Here is a 16,847-nt window from a genome sequence, read left to right on the forward strand (position 1 = left end):
AGTGCGCTATGATACCTTTTCCGTTACTGTCAGTGTGTCTATAATATGTTTGTTACATTGTAGCCCTACACTTGTTTTCTGCTCTGCTAAAGTGAGTCTTCAGCTGTTTTGTAAATTCAATATAACCAGTCCCACTAATGCTTCTTCTCTTGTTTTTGTATAGCTGCCAAATATTAGATATTTTATTCAACCTTGCCACTGCTATGTTATAAGCCTTAGCTCTGAATTTTCCTTTATATATACCATTTCCCATTATACCTTGAGATGAAGCTACTGTATCCTAGTACATAATACACATTTCACTATGATGGGAATGATGCTGCAAAGGTGGTCATTGCCATTCCAATTTGAATTGTTTACATCCATTCATAATTTTTTGCCTTGCTTATTCAAAATGGCAGATTGTTCATTGCAAACTATATTGGCTTTGTATGCTCTCTTGGCATTAAACCAATGCTTCTGCCAACCTCAAGATATGTCAAGGTCTGAGGACTGATTTGGGTTATGTTGCTTACTGAGCTGAATGAGTATCGCCTACATTTTGCTAGAAAATACAGATCTAATAGAGTTGACTGCCTTTGTTGTTTTGCTGAGTTCCTTCAAAGAACCTAACCTGAACTCAGCATTTTGTCCCTTCTTGTGCTAGCATAGATTGATGCAGATATTTGAGAAATTGCAGGAGGATGAGACTTGAATAGAAATGTTTTGCATATAAACTAGTCTTGCAAAAGTCTCACTAGTACTGGCCATTTTAGATGACTTTAAGAACAGTACATTGTGATCTTAAGTGCTATGCTTTGTGTGGAATATCCCTAAGTTACTGTACTATATTCACTGGGAACTCATGCAGTAAGTCTTCCTCCAAGTGCTTAAGTTTAGTACAGAAGTTAGGAAATGAGCTGATTTTTCCCACCTGTGTCTACTTCATTTAGACACAGATGCAAGGACAACCTGCCTCAAGTGGTTCATCAGTGAGCACATCATCCCAGCTTATGCAGCAGGGCCAACAGGTAAGAATGCAAAACTTTCATTGTTAAAGTAATGGGTTTTGAAATTTATATTTTCGCTATACAGCCACACAATATTATTGAGTAGGGATTGTCAAGGGCATCTTTATAGTTAACTACTTCCTTGCTAATGAGTTATTTGACTATTGTTTTTCTAGCATTAATTCTAATTTATATTAAAATTATATTTATATTACATCTATAATTTATGCTATTTTTCTATATGCTGGCAATATATTCATAGTAATTAACTCTTCAGAATAATCAGTCCAGTACATCTTGCACAACAAGATGGCATGTGTTGTTTAAAGGTTTAAATGCAACCTAGTTTTCATAAACCTTGATTCTGCATGCTATTTAAAAAAAGAAATTAGTCCTTATCAGAGTATCAGCTGATGATTTTCTATGCTTGTACAAGGTTCTCTGCTTTTCCTAGCAACTCTGTTTGTAGTAGTCTAACTTCAGTCACAGTCAGGAAGTACTGTATCTTTAAACCAGGAAGTATAACAGTTGGTGTTACAGCTAATTTAGTACAATCAAACATCCTTAAAACAAAACACTGGTGGCAGAATACATATACAAACAGCAGGAATTCATACATACTCCAAGCAGTATGAACCGCTGCAAAATACTTCCAATTACCAGAGGACGGAAACCTTTACAAAGTACACACTGACAGAATAATTTTCTTTATTTCTTCTATGACAGAGTACCCAACAGCCAGCCTCTTCCCAGCAGACTGGGCTATACCAAATTCAGCAGTCATCCATTTCCAGTGGAGTTCCCCCATCGCAGCCGAGTACACAGCAAGCACAAGTAATGCCTGTGCCTCAGGTAGCAGCTGGGACACAGGTAAACTGCAAGAAGAGAACTGCCTAGGCTTCCTGGATTTTAACAGCTAGGTCCTCTTGATTTAGATGTCAGAAATGGAATATAGATTTAATTGGAAATGTGATATTTCGAAGACTACAATGAGAAAATGTTGTTTTGAAAAGAAAAATCAGCTCATGATGTGGGAAGGTTTGCTCCCCATTGAGTTTTCAGTGTCTGTGAAATATTGCAGCAAGTCTGTTCCTGAAAAAGGTACAACACAGCTTCATGACTTGTGCTATTTTGAGTGTGTGCGCGCTGTTGTGTAGAGTCAGTGGTGAAGTATCCTGACAACTGAGTGTGGGTGTTTAGAATGATCTTGCCCTTCTCTCTATAGTCTTCTTCCTCTAACTCCTTGGGCTCAAGGCTTTTTCCTGACACTGAACCAGCCCCACACATGCATGTCATGAACTTGTGAACCTTGGAATAATAAATGGTATCTAATTTTGTTTCCAGTTGCACTTCTTGCTCTGCTTTGTAGTGCTAACTAGATCCTATTCTCCATATGCTGGCAGAGTTGCTTTTTGTTCTCACTTGCTTCAGTCCTCTGCTCCAAAATGAGCCAACTGAAGTATTGGGGACCTTTCCCAGTTAGGTAAGAATGTCTGATAGTCTTTCTCCTTCTTCATACAAGGTTCCTCTCTTTATAAAGAGAGATATCTCTTTATATTCTGCTGGATGGGCCCTGGCTGATCCATCCTGGTATTCTCCTTTGATAATGAGGAAACTTCTTCCCAAATTTGTAGATGTGTGTGTTTAAAAAAAGTGTAGCAAAATATATTTCTAACTGTATGAGAGCAATCTTTCCAGCCACTCTGCCAAATATTTCTTGCCCACTCCTGTTGGCAGTGATGTAAACAATTTTTCTCTGCTGCTGGATGAGGTCATATCATAAGGGCTATCCTTCCCACATGCTCCAGAGGGGAGGACTGTGTTAATTAAGGAACTCTTCATAAGTCTGGGGAGGATAAGCCCCACCCAGTTCTTCTAGTCCTGCATCCAGCTCCAGAGATAGTCTCCTTGTCTTAACCAAGCTTTCTTTCTATTTTCCTATTTTTTCTTCCATTTTACTCCAATTTTCCATACTTTTCCCCTCCTAACCTTCTCCCTTAAAAAAAACAACAAAAAAACACCCTTTCTCTTCTCCCCCTCTTTGCTTCCCTGCTGTCTATGGAGTGCTCAACCAGGAAGGTTCAGCAAGTTCCCATATTTAAGGGGAAGAAAACATCCCATTTTCCACTGGCTGGGAGGACTCACCACCAACTGATGCTAACCAGTTCATCAGCCTCAGGCCTGTCTACAACCATGGGGTCCTTTCCAGTGCCGATTGAAGGAGAGAGAGGACTTGATGCCATGGAAGGACCGTTGGGAACTCCTGGGTCCCAAGGCATGGCCTACCAAAAAGCACTGCCATCCCACAATGCCAGACTGATCATGGATTCCGAAGGAGGCAGATTCTCAGCCTGCACTTGCTCCCAGCCATGTAGAGACTATACCGGGCCCCATGGCTCCTGCTCCGTGGCTGCCCAAAAAGTTGCACCACACTGCGTCTCCTCCTGTCTTCGAACCCTCTGGTCCTATGGCACCTCTAGTGGGACCTCTGTATGACGCAACAGGTTCTGGCCCTGACGGGAGACAGCGGCCCACTGATGAGGATGACACAGGCGGGCCTTCCGTACCAGCTCAGCTCCCCTCCCCCCATGGCCTGATCAGGGACAGGGGACACCGACTCTGGCCAGATCTCCAATGCCTGAACCAGTGAGATGGCAGCCTTCGCGCCCCTGCCTTCCCTGATCAACCACAGCATCCAACTCTTCCATCTACCCTTCCAGTGGAGGTTCCCACTGCCTGGCAAGCATGGTTTCAGGGCATGTTAGATAAGTCCCTGCAACAGCACAGGTGCTCTAAAATAGCTCCAAAGCTGGCCATGGATAGGGAGTTGTCATCATCTTCCTCCTTGGCTTCTCCCAGCCTTCCTAAAAATACAAAAAAGAGATATAAGCATAAAAAGTCTCAGAAACCCCAAAAGAAAAGAAAAAAGGCCAAAATAAAGCAAAACCAAGGGGGATCAGAGTTCACCTGCCATCTCAGTATACAGTTCTCCAGATCCTCATCCCTGGGGCCAGATAGAGATCCATTGAACCCAAGGCTTATTGATACAGCTGAAAACCATGTTGAATTGCCAGAAAATCCAGCTCTAGATTGGGAATCGGCAGAAGATGAATGGTCAGATGACCAAACCACTAAGTCTTTCTCACAGTCACACAGGCTTTATATACCAGATGATTTTACACATCTCTTTCATGAGGCCGTATATGCTGGGGTTACAACAGCTGCCTACACAGGAGTAACCTGCTCCATCTAGAGAGGCACCAGTGTTCCCAGTGCCCACGCCACAAGACTTTACTCTTTCCTTTCCCCGACTGCTTTGCAGATACGGTTAAACAGGAATGGCAAACACCTGCAGCACATAGAAAACCTACTCCATTTGTTAACGAATTTTACAGTTTTACTTGGACAGCCTCAAATATGTTTAAGGTCCCAACCAATAATGCACCTATGGCAGCCCTGATGTCTGGTGCAATTCTACCTTGTGATGGGGACACATCACTTAAAAAAGAAAATAGAATCTAACTTAAAGAAGGGACATGAGGCATCTTCATTATCCATATGTGCTTCCATATTGGCTTCTGTTATGGCAAAGGTGTTCTTATTCTGGGTGGATGAGCTACTACTGCAGTTTCCACTGTCAGATGTTACCTGCCCAAAACAGACCTTGCTAAAAATACAAAAAGCACAAGCCTTTATAGCTGATGCTGCCTTGTATTATCTTCGATCCACATCCTGCTCCACAGCTTCCATAGTAGTGGTGAGGCGCTCACTGTAGCTTAAACATAGGCAAGTAGATGCGGCCTCCCACAACAACCTGGCTGCAGGTTGTTTTGATGCTGTATAACCTCCCACAACAACCTGGCTGTTCCTGTTTACAGCACCGAAAATTTTTGGGGATGATGCACTTCAAGAGATACTCATCGAGACCAAAGGTAAAAAGAAAGCATTCCCCTTTGCTCCCTGCAGGGATGATGGATGTCCTCTGTGCAAACCCTTTCAGCCCTTTCATTCCTTTTGTCCCAATTTCAGATCAAGGGATAGAGACCACAGGCAACAATGCTCCTTTTGGAACAGGCAGCACAACACCACTAGGCCAACCAATCAGCCCTGCCAGACCTTTGCCCAGCAATCCAAGGCCAGCAGTCATCCTGACTAATCACCACTGTGTGTGGGAGGCCATCTATCCCTAGTCTTCCATGCCTGGGAAGCCAGCATCTCAGACAACTGAATACTCGACACCTGATTGCCCCCCACAACACCTGCTTCTTACTAACCCCCCAGTCATACTTGCCTATCAAACATGCCAACCTCCTCCAAGCCATCTGGAGGCCCTCTCTGCCTTAGAACTGGTTCCTAGCCATCAAAGGAGCAAGGGCATCTACTCTGTTTTGACTGTGCCCCCAAAAGACGGCGCTCTCAGAGTTGTCCTGGACTTAAAACACATTCATCAAATGCAGGAAGTTCCAAATGGAGACTCTTTAATCCATCTCAGAAGCCCTACAACATTCTGACTTCCTGGCATCAGTGGACCTGATGGAGGGACACCATCCTGAGCGGAACATCCTGAAGAGAGACAGTTATACATAAGTCCTCAACACCATCTTGGCATCCAGGAGAGAATAAAAAAACCATATTATATCAATCCACATGGTAAATTTTCCTTTGTTGGTGCCAACATCATAACCTTTCTGGAGAGGACTGTGGCCTTCCTGAACTACTGCTTTTCCTACATGACATTCTGGATAAAGTCTTCTGGGCTAATACACTAAAACGTCAAGCAACGACCCTGGCTACTCTGCTCTCTAATTCTAGTATTCAGGGACTTCACTCTCATCTGCACCTTAACCAGTTCCTTAGAGGCGTCACACTTACCTTTCCTCGGCTGCACAGGTTCCCTTCCTGTACATGTCCTGCATGCAGCTCCCTTTGAGCCCATCCATTCCATTAGGGGTGTGCACGAACAGGTCTGGGGCCATGCAAGAAGCCTCCGGACTGGTCCGGAATTCAGCCGGTCCGGCAGTGGCGGGGGAGGGTGGCTTTAAGGGCAGGGGGGTAGTACTTACCCGCCCCCGCCTCTCTTCCCCCTCCGGCGCTGGACTTTGCTAAAACGTTTTTGGGGCGGCAGAGTTCTTCCCTGCCGCCCCTGCCCCTGTCGTTGTCTGCGAGTTTGCAAGTAATAGAAGCTGGCACCACGCATGCGCCCGTTGTTGGGGCGCACGTACCGCATACGTCATTGTGACGTATGTGGCGCATGCGGCAGCAACGGACGGGTGCACGTGCTGCAGTGGGCACATGCGTGGCGCCGGCTTCTACTACTTGCAAACTCGCAGACAACGACGGGGGCAGGGGCGGCAGGGAAGAACTCTGCTGCCCCAAAAAGTTTTAGCAAAGTCCAGCGGCGGGGGCGGGTAAGTACTACCCCCCGCCCTTAAAGTCACACTCCCCCCAGTGCCGGACCACGCCTCCGTGGTTCCGTGCACATCCCTACATTCCATACCTCTATGCATTCTTATCCTTTATGTTGGCCTTGTTCCTAGCCATCACATCAGCTCGATGAGTTTCACTGTTATGGGCTCTGTCTGCTAATCCCATTCTTTGCTTTTTTGCAACAGAATTCGTTCGTTTAATACCTGACCCATCTTTTCTTCCCAAAGTTTCCTCTGTTTTCCACTGTTCCCAGAATATCGTGCTTCTTAATTTTGTCCCAAACCAGTTCCTCTCTTGGAGAAAGAATGGCATAAGCTAGATGTACATTGCTGTCTGAAAGTATATCTTTCCCGCACAGCCTCCTTCTGATCAACAGATCAGAACAGATCAGATCAGAATGCTTTGTTTCATTCCTCCCATCTTCTATGGATCAGAAGGTATCCTCTGCTACTATCTCCAGATGGAATAACGTGTGTATTGCGCTGGCCTACGAAGTGCAGAATCTACCACCACCACCACCACCAATCAAGTTCATGGCGCACTCCATGAAATCAGCAGCTACGTCAGCCGTGTTTTCTATGAATGACCCACTCGCCAAAATCTGCCGAGCGGCCACATGAATGTCTCCTTCACCAAGCACTACATCTTTCTTCTCGGGCCGCCTTTGGCAGTCGTGTCCTGCAACATGTTGTTTTGCCCCAGTAGATGCTGATGCCCCCACCTGGGATTCCTAGCTGTGGCATGTCCCACATGATATGTCCTCATCCCTCAACAGAGAAAGGAGCATTGGTTACTCACCATGAAGGCTTCTTCTTGCTGCTGAATTTGAGGACATCTCAACCCACCCATGCGGGCATCTGTGTCTACTACTGTACCTTTCCTTTCTGCTTGTTTCCTTTTTTCTGGCCACATTTAGACATAATGGATAACCATGGTTAATTGTGGGAAGGGTTTCTGTTTGAAACTCCATAACACACTGCAGTTGTTCACCAAACTGCAGCAAGCCAAACTCTAGTTTCAGGAGAGGGGAGCCTTTCCCTGCTGCCTTGCCTTGGAGGCCGATCCCAGCTAGCTTCACAGCCAGACTGTGGGCAAATCGTCACTGTGTCATTGGGGTGGCCACAATTGGCTACGATCTTGAAGGGGCGTGCCAAGCACAATCGTGCATTTTTTGAGTGCTCCACCCACCCTCGGCAGGGAAATGGCACTGAGAGCCCTTTAAATATCCTGCAGTACCAGTTCTTCTGCCAGCGATGGCAGTGCCACCAGCCCACATACCCCAAGTAGCCCCGCACCCTGAAAGCACCACATAAGCAATTATTCGGTGGTTTGGGAGCCAGGGGTGTGTGTTGAATTCTGCTTACATTATGGGATGGGAGGGGGAAATCCACATTTGCTAGAATGGGATATGCAGATGGCGGAGGGCAAAGGATGCTGGGGTGGGGTCTGTCCACTATAACCAGCAAAGATGTTGCGAAGGGTGACTTTGACAAAGCTCTCCATCTAGACCCATTTCAAACCCGCTGTCTGGCAGCTTGCTGTCCACTGGGCTCTCTCATGAGAGGGCCAGTCTACTGGGGATATGGGTGTTCTGTGTTGTGCCCATTAAAGGGTGATCGCCACCGGTGGACTGCGAGCTCACAGGTTGAGCTACCTACCTAACTACCAATGAACCCAAGGGGCCCCCGCTTTGGTGGGCCCCCCAACTCTCTATGGTGGCAATCATTGGGACAGAACTCGCCCAAGTGCCCGTCCCTGTGGCTTTCCTACATAGAGCATTCTTCCTTGCTCCCCTTATTCTGCCACTCTTGTGAGGGAGCATTCCGTTGGATAATGTGGTGATTACCATTTTCCATTGAACGTGGATGCCATCCTGTGCTTTTGCACTTATTATTTATTTATTAATTATTTTATTTAACATATTTTTATACTGCCCAAAACTTACGTCTCTGGGTAGTTTATAACAAAATAAAAACAGAAAGTAAAAGACGTTGCTTTTCATGAGCAAGACTAGGGAGCAAATATCTCCACCTGGGGAAGGGGCTGGGGCCCCCTTCCCCTATCTGTATGTGAAAAAATAGAACTTTTCTGCTCCAATTTCCCTGCTTGGTTCTGCCTTTTATACCCTAACCCAGGTCCACCCCCTGACATGTCAAAACCCCCTGGTGCTGTGATGGGGTACCCTGCTTATGTTGCCATTTGGAGTATTTGTGCTTGAAACATACATGGCTGTTGCTCTCTTCTTGGAGAGCAGAACAATTGGTGCCTGTGCTGTCAACCTCTGCCTTAGCCCTACCACTTGCCAGGTGGGGGGAGCAAGGGACAGAGTGGCAGTTGGGGCTGCACCCAAGCAACTGTGCAGCTTGACAGGCTGACAAGTTGGGATGGGGCATGGCAGCATCCCTTCATCTTGGCAATTTCATAGCTGACAAGAGGGGAGAGACTGGTTTTCCAAGAAGTGCTGAAAGCATGGAACAGCTACATCCTTGGGCAGGTCTGAGCCACTGCATCTATGATTGCGGTTTGAAAATCAGCGCGAAACAGCAGTCATAGCTGTGTCAGCAGTAACGTTTCAGCTGCCAAACCAAGTTGTCGGCGGCAAACCTAGGATGATAACCAAAAGTTCAAATTGGAGTTTGGCGAAGCAAACTGGAGGTAGCTTTTGGCCTGTAACTGTGGTTTCGCACTTTCAGGCGTAATGGAGTCACAATCTTGGCCATGATTAACTGTGGTTATCTGTTATGTCTGAATGCAGCCTCTATATCTTGGACTTGGCTATTCAGAACTGGATGGAGCTTAGCCTTCCCAGACTTATAAAGAGTTACTTAATTAACATAATCTTGCACTTGGGAGCATGTAGGGAGGATAACCCATGTGAGATGTTCTCAACTCCAGCAGCAAGAAGAAGCATTCATGGTGAGTAACCAATGTTCCTTTTCCTCCTTTGACTAATATATTAAAAGCCTGCTTCCTGCAACCCTGCTCCCTAAAATTCTATCTCTATTTTTCTTTACCTCCCCAGCTTCCTGTTTCCCAAGCAATGCCGATCATCCAAGGTGAACCACAGTTACCTATTGCAGCGCCTTCCCTTCCTCAGCCTTCAGTTGCTCCAGTCATGCCCTTGGGCTCTCATTTTCTCCCTATGGGGCAACCCTTACAAGCTCCCCTTCTCCCACAGTTCTCAGTCTCTCAGCTGCCCATAGCAGCACCTCATGTGTCAGTGGCTCAGCCTGGCTTCCCATCTCTACCCATCTCTATGGCAGCCAGCATTAACCAGCCTTTGCTCACTCTGCCCACATCTACTGCAGCAGCTGCTATTCCTGTGGGCTCAACAGGTGTCCCTACCCAGCTTCCGACTCTCCTGCAGCCTGTGGCTCAGCTGTCAAACCAGGTTCTCCCACAGCTTCTGCAGCCAGCTGTTCAGTCCATGGGATTGCCAGCAGCTCTTGGACAAACTGCTGAAGTGCCATTTCCAGCTACAGATGCTTTGTACCAGGTATTGTGGCAGTCAAACAAGAGTTCCTTCTCTGTCATCTCACCTCTTCTTTGGTGTGCTAGACCCTTCTAAGAGACCTGGGTATGGTTACTTGCAGCCTTTATTTCAGGAGAGCACATAGGTTAAATAAAGTCCTTGATAGTGTACAAGGAAAGACCCTAATTTAAAACTGACTTTATGGCTGGCAACTAGATCTTTTTTTGGCAGTGACGTCTCTTTTGAAAGAGAAATGCCTAGCATGTTAGCAGCTGCCAAATTGTAAAGGAAATGGTATGAACAAAATTCTACTACTGAGATGCTGGCTCATAACTGAATATAAGGAGAGGTCCAGTATATCATTGCGGTTGATAGGAACATGTTGTGAGATCTCCAGTTACCAATGATGGGATTTGGGAATTCTGGCCCGTTCACTTTTCAACTACTGACTCTCCAGAAAGTAGACTTTTTGTCACTTAATAGAGGCTCTTCTGTTTTATAATGCTCTCTGCTGTAGTGCACAGTGCATACATTGTTGCAACATGCACTCTCTTAACTGATGCACAGAAACTGCTGTTGGTTCATCATATATACCATGGTGATTCTACACTTCGTATATTTAATATCTAAAATGAGAAATTATATTAAATGAAATAGTGCCCTCTTGTTACATACCTGGCTTGAGTGGTACCTGTTCATCTTGCAGGCTTTTCATACTTTGCAGCTCAAAGTCTCCATAGTAATTAACAGGAGGTTAAGGGCTTGTATGCTACTCAGGTAGCAATTATCCACCCACCCTTTAGCTGTGCATACACTGTTGCTCCAGACTGCATGATAGTTTGGGAGGTAACGTTGACCTTGAAGCACTCTGCTTTATTCGTCTTTTTAAAATGAGGTTCACTGCAAATATTGGAGTGGCATTTTAAGTATATCATGTTAGAAAAATTATTTTGCAGCTTGGCTTGCAATTTTCCCTTTACCACCTATTTCATGTCCCCTCCCCACCCCCGATTCCCCTAAAATGCACTAACTTGGCTTCCTCATTTGTCGCAGGGTTTCCCTCCTCGACTACCAGCACAATATACTGGGGATATTGCTTCCTCCTCTGTGGCCTCTGCTTGTCTCCCTTCTGCAGTTCTTTCCCCTCCCTTACCCACAGATGCTTTGGCTCAGCCAGGCTATCTTGCTGCAGTGGTGCAACCTTATGTGGAACAGAATGTTTTAGTTCCTTTGGGAGGTCTAGGAGGACAGGTTCAAGTGCCACAGCCTGCTGCCTGTTTAGCACAGCAGGTCTCAACTGCATCCTCACAGCAGACAGCACTAGAGGTAAATGGAGTGAGTGAGAGTGAGTGAGAGAGTGTTGAAAACTGAGCTCTAGGGCAAGTACTCTGAATCTGCTCCCGTCTTTGGAATCTAGCTGAAAATAGTTTGCTAACCCTTAAAATGAATTTCTCTTACAGCAGAATGTGATGCCAATGTGGAGACCTTGTTGCCACTGGCTGTGCTGTTGGGAAGTGAGTGGGTCTCCCAGATGCAAAATATTTGCTAGCTCTTTTCCCTTCTGGCTAGTAATGTTGGTCTGTATGGAAGACCTGCTACTATCAATAGTTCATTGGAAAAAAAATCTTTCCTCCAAACTGTATTCTGCAGCCCTGCTGTTACTCAAAGAGGTTTGAATGGTCCTTGCACTCTGCATTGGCTTCTTGGTTGCACATTCTGTTAGTAAGACTTCTGGTGCATGGCAAGCACATGGTTGACTTTCACAAGGCGGCCTGCTTCAAATTTGCACGTGAACCCTTTCTTGGGTTCAGAATTTCAACAGATTGGATGCTTTTACATGGCTTAGAGAGAGAGTGTGTGCTTTACAGCTTCTAGTTAAATAGATAGATGGACTGTATGGTGAGAGTGAGGGGAAAATCCCTCACTAAGTTGCTTGAAGGGAAAACTTTCTCTTTGCAGAGTATATCTGGAGTATCTCAGATTGCACCTCCAGAGCCACAGCCACCAGTGCAGCAACAGCCTTCACAATCTACCCCATTGGTTTCCTCAATAGACAGGTAAGTAGTAAACTGTTACGTTGGAATTTGGTTGTTCATGATATGTTTCTCCTTAATTTGAGATTGTTTTATAGTTGTCTCTGTGTAAGCTGATATCCCTTTTCTCAAAGTACAGTGAGACATCTCAGACACGCAGACCAAATATGATCCTTGAGCAGTCATATAGCTGGCTTCTTGCATAATGTCCTGACCCAGGCTACACCTTAGTTGTTGCAACACCCTATCAAGTAGGGGCTATGCTTTTCCTTTAGTTCTTAGTATCATGCAAGAGAGCTGTTTAAGCAACTGTTTTTCAAAGACAATTTCACTAGTACAGAAGAGTTCTTGATTTTAATTGCATGCTGTGATAGATTTTAATGCATGTTGTTCACTCAAGTGTTTGATGGAGTGATGCTAGAAGTTAAAACTTTAGAAGATAGAAATATTGTTGACTTGAGCAAATGTCCTTTTTTAAAAGTGCACATTCAGATGTTGCTTCAGGATTAAGTGACTGTAACGAGAATGTTCCAGCATCTAGTGGTAGACATGAGGGAAGGACTACAAAACGGCAGCATCGAAAGTCAGTACGCAGCCGCTCTCGCCATGAGAAGACTACACGTCCAAAACTGAGAATTCTCAATGTGAGTTACCTAATGTTGTGATTGTGCTTTAAATCAGAGCCTTCTGTACATACTAATCTCCTCCTGACAAATGAATATTTGTTCCCTATGCTGCTGTTGTCAATTTCCAGTTCTGATATTGGCTAACTCCAGAGTAGATCAATGCCTTTTCGTTTTTTTAAAAGCAACTATATGCATTCAGTGTTAGCATCTCACTTCCATCTTTAAAAATAAGTGTGTGCATGTCGGCTCCTAGGGCAAGCCACCGACCCCCACCCATATCATGTCACCTCAAATATTTACTGGGTCTGGATTCTTTTTGATACCTTGTTCCCAACTCTGGTAGTTATAGCAGCCCAATCTAGGAATAGGCAGAGACCTCTCTTTGCCCCTGTGGGTCATGAAGGCTGCAAGCTAGACTTCACGGGATAAAAGTCCTGTTACACTGCAGCCCTTCAACCATGGATAATCAGTTGCCAAGCCTTTATGTCACTATATCAATATTTCCTGTGAGAACAGCTAGTACAATTTTTTGACCAGCTCCCTTAAGGAGAAGTACAAGCTGGCTTTTGTATTCTGAAATGGGGCATATTGCCTTGCAAATGAGCAAATCCACACCTCTCATCTCATGGCTGGCTGTGACTCCAAAGCAATCTTGTAATTAAGCCTCCCAAACGTAGTTGTCCACAAACATTACTTGCCTTGTTGTATGGGAGGAGGATGGCTTAGTTGTGGTGGGCTTCTCTCTTTCTCTTCTTAAAAAAAAAAGCTTTCCATTCAGTACTGAGTCAGAATATAGTATTAACAATTGGAAATATTAATGAACTCAGGAGAAAAAGCTTTTCTAACAATTGTAGTTTACTTATATAGCTTCTAGCACAACATATATAGGCCATAAAATTCAAGTAAAGCTCGACACATTGAAATACAATGCATTACAAAGGGTATTCAGTGAAATATCATTTCAAGAAACATTAGTTCAAGAAGTGTAGCTCTTACTTACAAAAGTGCTACATGTGGTGCCATGACAAATTGAGGGAGGTAGTGCTGGCCATGCCTACCTGGGTATGCACACTTGCTCAATAGGGGCTGGCTTGCACAAGAACTCCTAAGGCTTAGTTCTAGAAGTTTTTGGTGAAGGCTCTATGCAGGTGTAGATCACATAGGTGTGACTCTACAGAAGACCACTCAAAGAGTACAGGTGAAACTCGAAAAATTAGAATATCGTGCAAAAGTTCATTAATTTCAGTAATGCAAATTAAAAGGTGAAACTGATATATCAGATAGATGCATTACATGCAAAGCGAGATAAGTCAAGCCTTAATTTGTTATAATTGGGATGATCATGGCATACAGCTCATGAGAACCCCAAATCTGCAACCCAGAAAATTAGAATATTGTGAAAAGGTTCAACAGTCTAGGCTCCAGGTGTCCCACTCCAATCAGCTAATCAATCCATAACACCTGCAAAGGGTTCCTGAGCCTTTAAATGGTCTCTCAGTCTGGTTCATTAGGAATCACAATCATGGGAAAGACTGCTGACTTGACAGTTGTGCAGAAAACCATCATTGACACCCTCCATAAGGAGGGAAAGCCTCAAAAGGTAATCGCAAAAGAAGTTGGATGTTCCCAAAGTGCTGTATCAAAGCACATTAATAGAAAGTTATGTGGAAGGGAAAAGTGTGGAAGAAAAAGGTGCACAAGCAGCAGGGATGACCGCAGCCTGGAGAGGATTGTCAGGAAAAGGCCATTCAAAAGTGTTGGGGACTTTCACATGTAGTGGACTGAGGCTGGAGTTAGTGCATCAAGAGCCACCACACACAGACGGATCCTGGACATGGGCTTGAAATGTCGTATTCCTCTTGTCAAGCCGCTCCTGAACAACAAACAACGTCAGAAGCGTCTTACCTGGGCTCAAGAAAAAAAGAACTGGTCTGTTGCTCAGTGGTCCAAAGTCCTCTTTTCTGATGAGAGCAACTTTTGCATCTCATTTGGAAACCAAGGACCCAGAATCTGGAGGAAGAATGGAGAGGCACACAATGCAAGATGCTTGAAGTCCAGTGTGAAGTTTCCACAGTCTGTGTTGATTTGGGGAGCCATGTCATCTGCTGGTGTTGGTCCACTGTGCTTCATTAAGTCCAGGGTCAACGCAGCCGTCTATCAGGAGATTTTGGAGCACTTCATGCTTCCTTCCGCAGACGAGCTGTATGGGGATGCTGACTTCATTTTCCAGCAGGACTTGGCACCTGCCCACACTGCCAAAAGTACCAAAACCTGATTCAATGACCATGGGATTACTGTGCTTGATTGGCCAGCAAACTCGCCTGACCTGAACCCCATAGAGAATCTATGGGGCGTTGCCAAGAGAAGGATGAGAGACATGAGACCAAACAATGCAGAAGAGCTGAAGGCTGCTATTGAAGCATCCTGGTCTTCCATAACACCTCAGCAGTGCCACAGGCTGATAGCATCCATGCCACGCCGCATTGAGGCAGTAATTGCTGCAAAAGGGGCCCAAACCAAGTACTGAATACATATGCATGCTTATACTTTTCAGAGGTCCGATATTGTTCTATATACAATCCTTGTTTTATTGGTTTCATGTAATATTCTAATTTTCTGGGATTGTGGATTTGGGGTTCTCATGAGTTGTACGCCATGATCATCCCAATTATAACGAATTAAGGCTTGACTTATCTCGCTTTGCATGTAATGCGTCTATCTCATATATCAGTTTCACCTTTTAATTTGCATTACTGAAATTAATGAACTTTTGCACGATATTCTAATTTTTCGAGTTTCACCTGTAATGTGTGTGTGTGTGTGTGTGTGTGTGAGAGAGAGAGAGAGAGAGAGAGTGTGTGCGCACACGCAGTCTCTCCCCACCCCCCACCCAACCCCTTTTCTGCTCCTGTTCTATCTGCAGATTTTATTCTCTTCCCCTCTGTTTAAGTGTCACCTTGAACACCAAAATTTTGTTTTCCAGGTTTCAAACAAAGGAGATCGAGTTGTGGAATGTCAGCTAGAGACGCATAATAGAAAAATGGTTACTTTCAAATTTGACTTGGATGGTGACAACCCAGAGGAAATAGCCTCTATCATGGTAAGCCACTCAGATGGAGACTCATTAGTAATTATTTTATTTTATTTTATTTTATTTTATTTTTATTTTTATTTATTTATATTTTTTTTAACATTTTATATCCCGCTCTTCCTCCAAGGAGCCCAGAGCGGTGTACTACATACTTAGATTTCTCTTCACAACAACAACCCTGTGAAGTAGGTTAGGCTGAGAGAGAGTGACTGGCCCAGAGTCACCCAGCTAGTTTCATGGCTGAATGGGGATTTGAACTCAGGTCTCCCCGGTCCTAGTCTTGCACTCTAGCCACTACACCACGCTGGCTCCCCTTTACTGGCCTGCCCCATTGAACTGTTCTCTCCAGAAGCCTGTGTGGTACACACCCTGCCTTTGCCTGTTTTATAGATTCTGCAACAATAACTTGCAGCGGACAAAAGTCCCACATTGCCTTGTTTTGGCTAGTATGTACTCAAACTAAACTTTGAAGCGCTTGATCATCCTTAGAATTGTAATTTATTTAACCACCCCTGTGTTAAACTATTTTGTAGTCAAGGCATATGATCCAGAACAGATAAGCTAGCCAAAAAGAAGAATGGCATACTCCATCTTTGTGGGAGGAGGGCATTATACCAACCATCTTTGGAATTTGATGACAAGTATTTGTTTTTATTCCTGTTTTATGCCAAGGATGTATGAAATGTTGACTAGTACCAGATTGGGAAGCTACCCAAGAACCCCATAATTGCTGAGAATAAAGTTAATTAAGAATAAAGTTAATTGTGTTCAGGTTGCCCATCTCTTTCTCTTGCTTCACCTACAAAACAGGCAATCTTCTTTGAAGTGGCATATATAGTGTGATGTAGGTGTGGCCCTGTGCTAAACTTTGGTCTTGGTTGAATTAGCTGTATACCCATGATTATGACTTCTTGAGGGTCCATAGCTGCTCTTAGGCTAGAAGAGACTATGGTGCATATGTAGCTACTATAGCGCTGCATAGTTTGCCTTTTGATGTTTTCTAGTGGATTATTGTTACCCATTGTTGAGTGACACGTGACAAAGCTATTGTAAGTACTAAATAAGTAACTTATTTATTGTCCCATGCTAACTGAGCAAAGAAGCACCTTTTCAAAGTGGTGATTCTCTTTATTTAGAAGGTGGAGAGAAACTGGCCCTATTCATTCCCAGCACAGCATTCCTCCAGGGGCTTTTGCTGGTGCCTACCTT

At 44.6% G+C, this 16,847-nt stretch overlaps 1 protein-coding gene across 11 annotated transcripts in view; it reads left to right on the forward strand.

The window, feature by feature from the left end:
* WNK1 (WNK lysine deficient protein kinase 1) overlaps positions 1-16,847 on the forward strand; it is a 195,346-nt gene that overhangs the window by 122,615 nt on the left and 55,884 nt on the right. For 9 of the 11 annotated variants that reach the window (XM_053251646.1, XM_053251639.1, XM_053251641.1 and 6 more), the window contains 7 exons: positions 933-1,010; positions 1,716-1,859; positions 9,439-9,912; positions 10,942-11,214; positions 11,848-11,945; positions 12,403-12,565; positions 15,531-15,647. In XM_053251646.1, coding sequence (XP_053107621.1) covers positions 933-1,010; positions 1,716-1,859; positions 9,439-9,912; positions 10,942-11,214; positions 11,848-11,945; positions 12,403-12,565; positions 15,531-15,647 — 1,347 coding nt within the window. The remainder of the gene's footprint in view (positions 1-932; positions 1,011-1,715; positions 1,860-9,438; positions 9,913-10,941; positions 11,215-11,847; positions 11,946-12,402; positions 12,566-15,530; positions 15,648-16,847) is intronic. The other 2 variants (XM_053251644.1, XM_053251645.1) reach the window with 2 other exon arrangements.

This window comes from Hemicordylus capensis, chromosome 5 (assembly GCF_027244095.1).
Source record: "Hemicordylus capensis ecotype Gifberg chromosome 5, rHemCap1.1.pri, whole genome shotgun sequence".
NCBI classification, from domain to species: Eukaryota; Metazoa; Chordata; class Lepidosauria; order Squamata; family Cordylidae; genus Hemicordylus; species Hemicordylus capensis.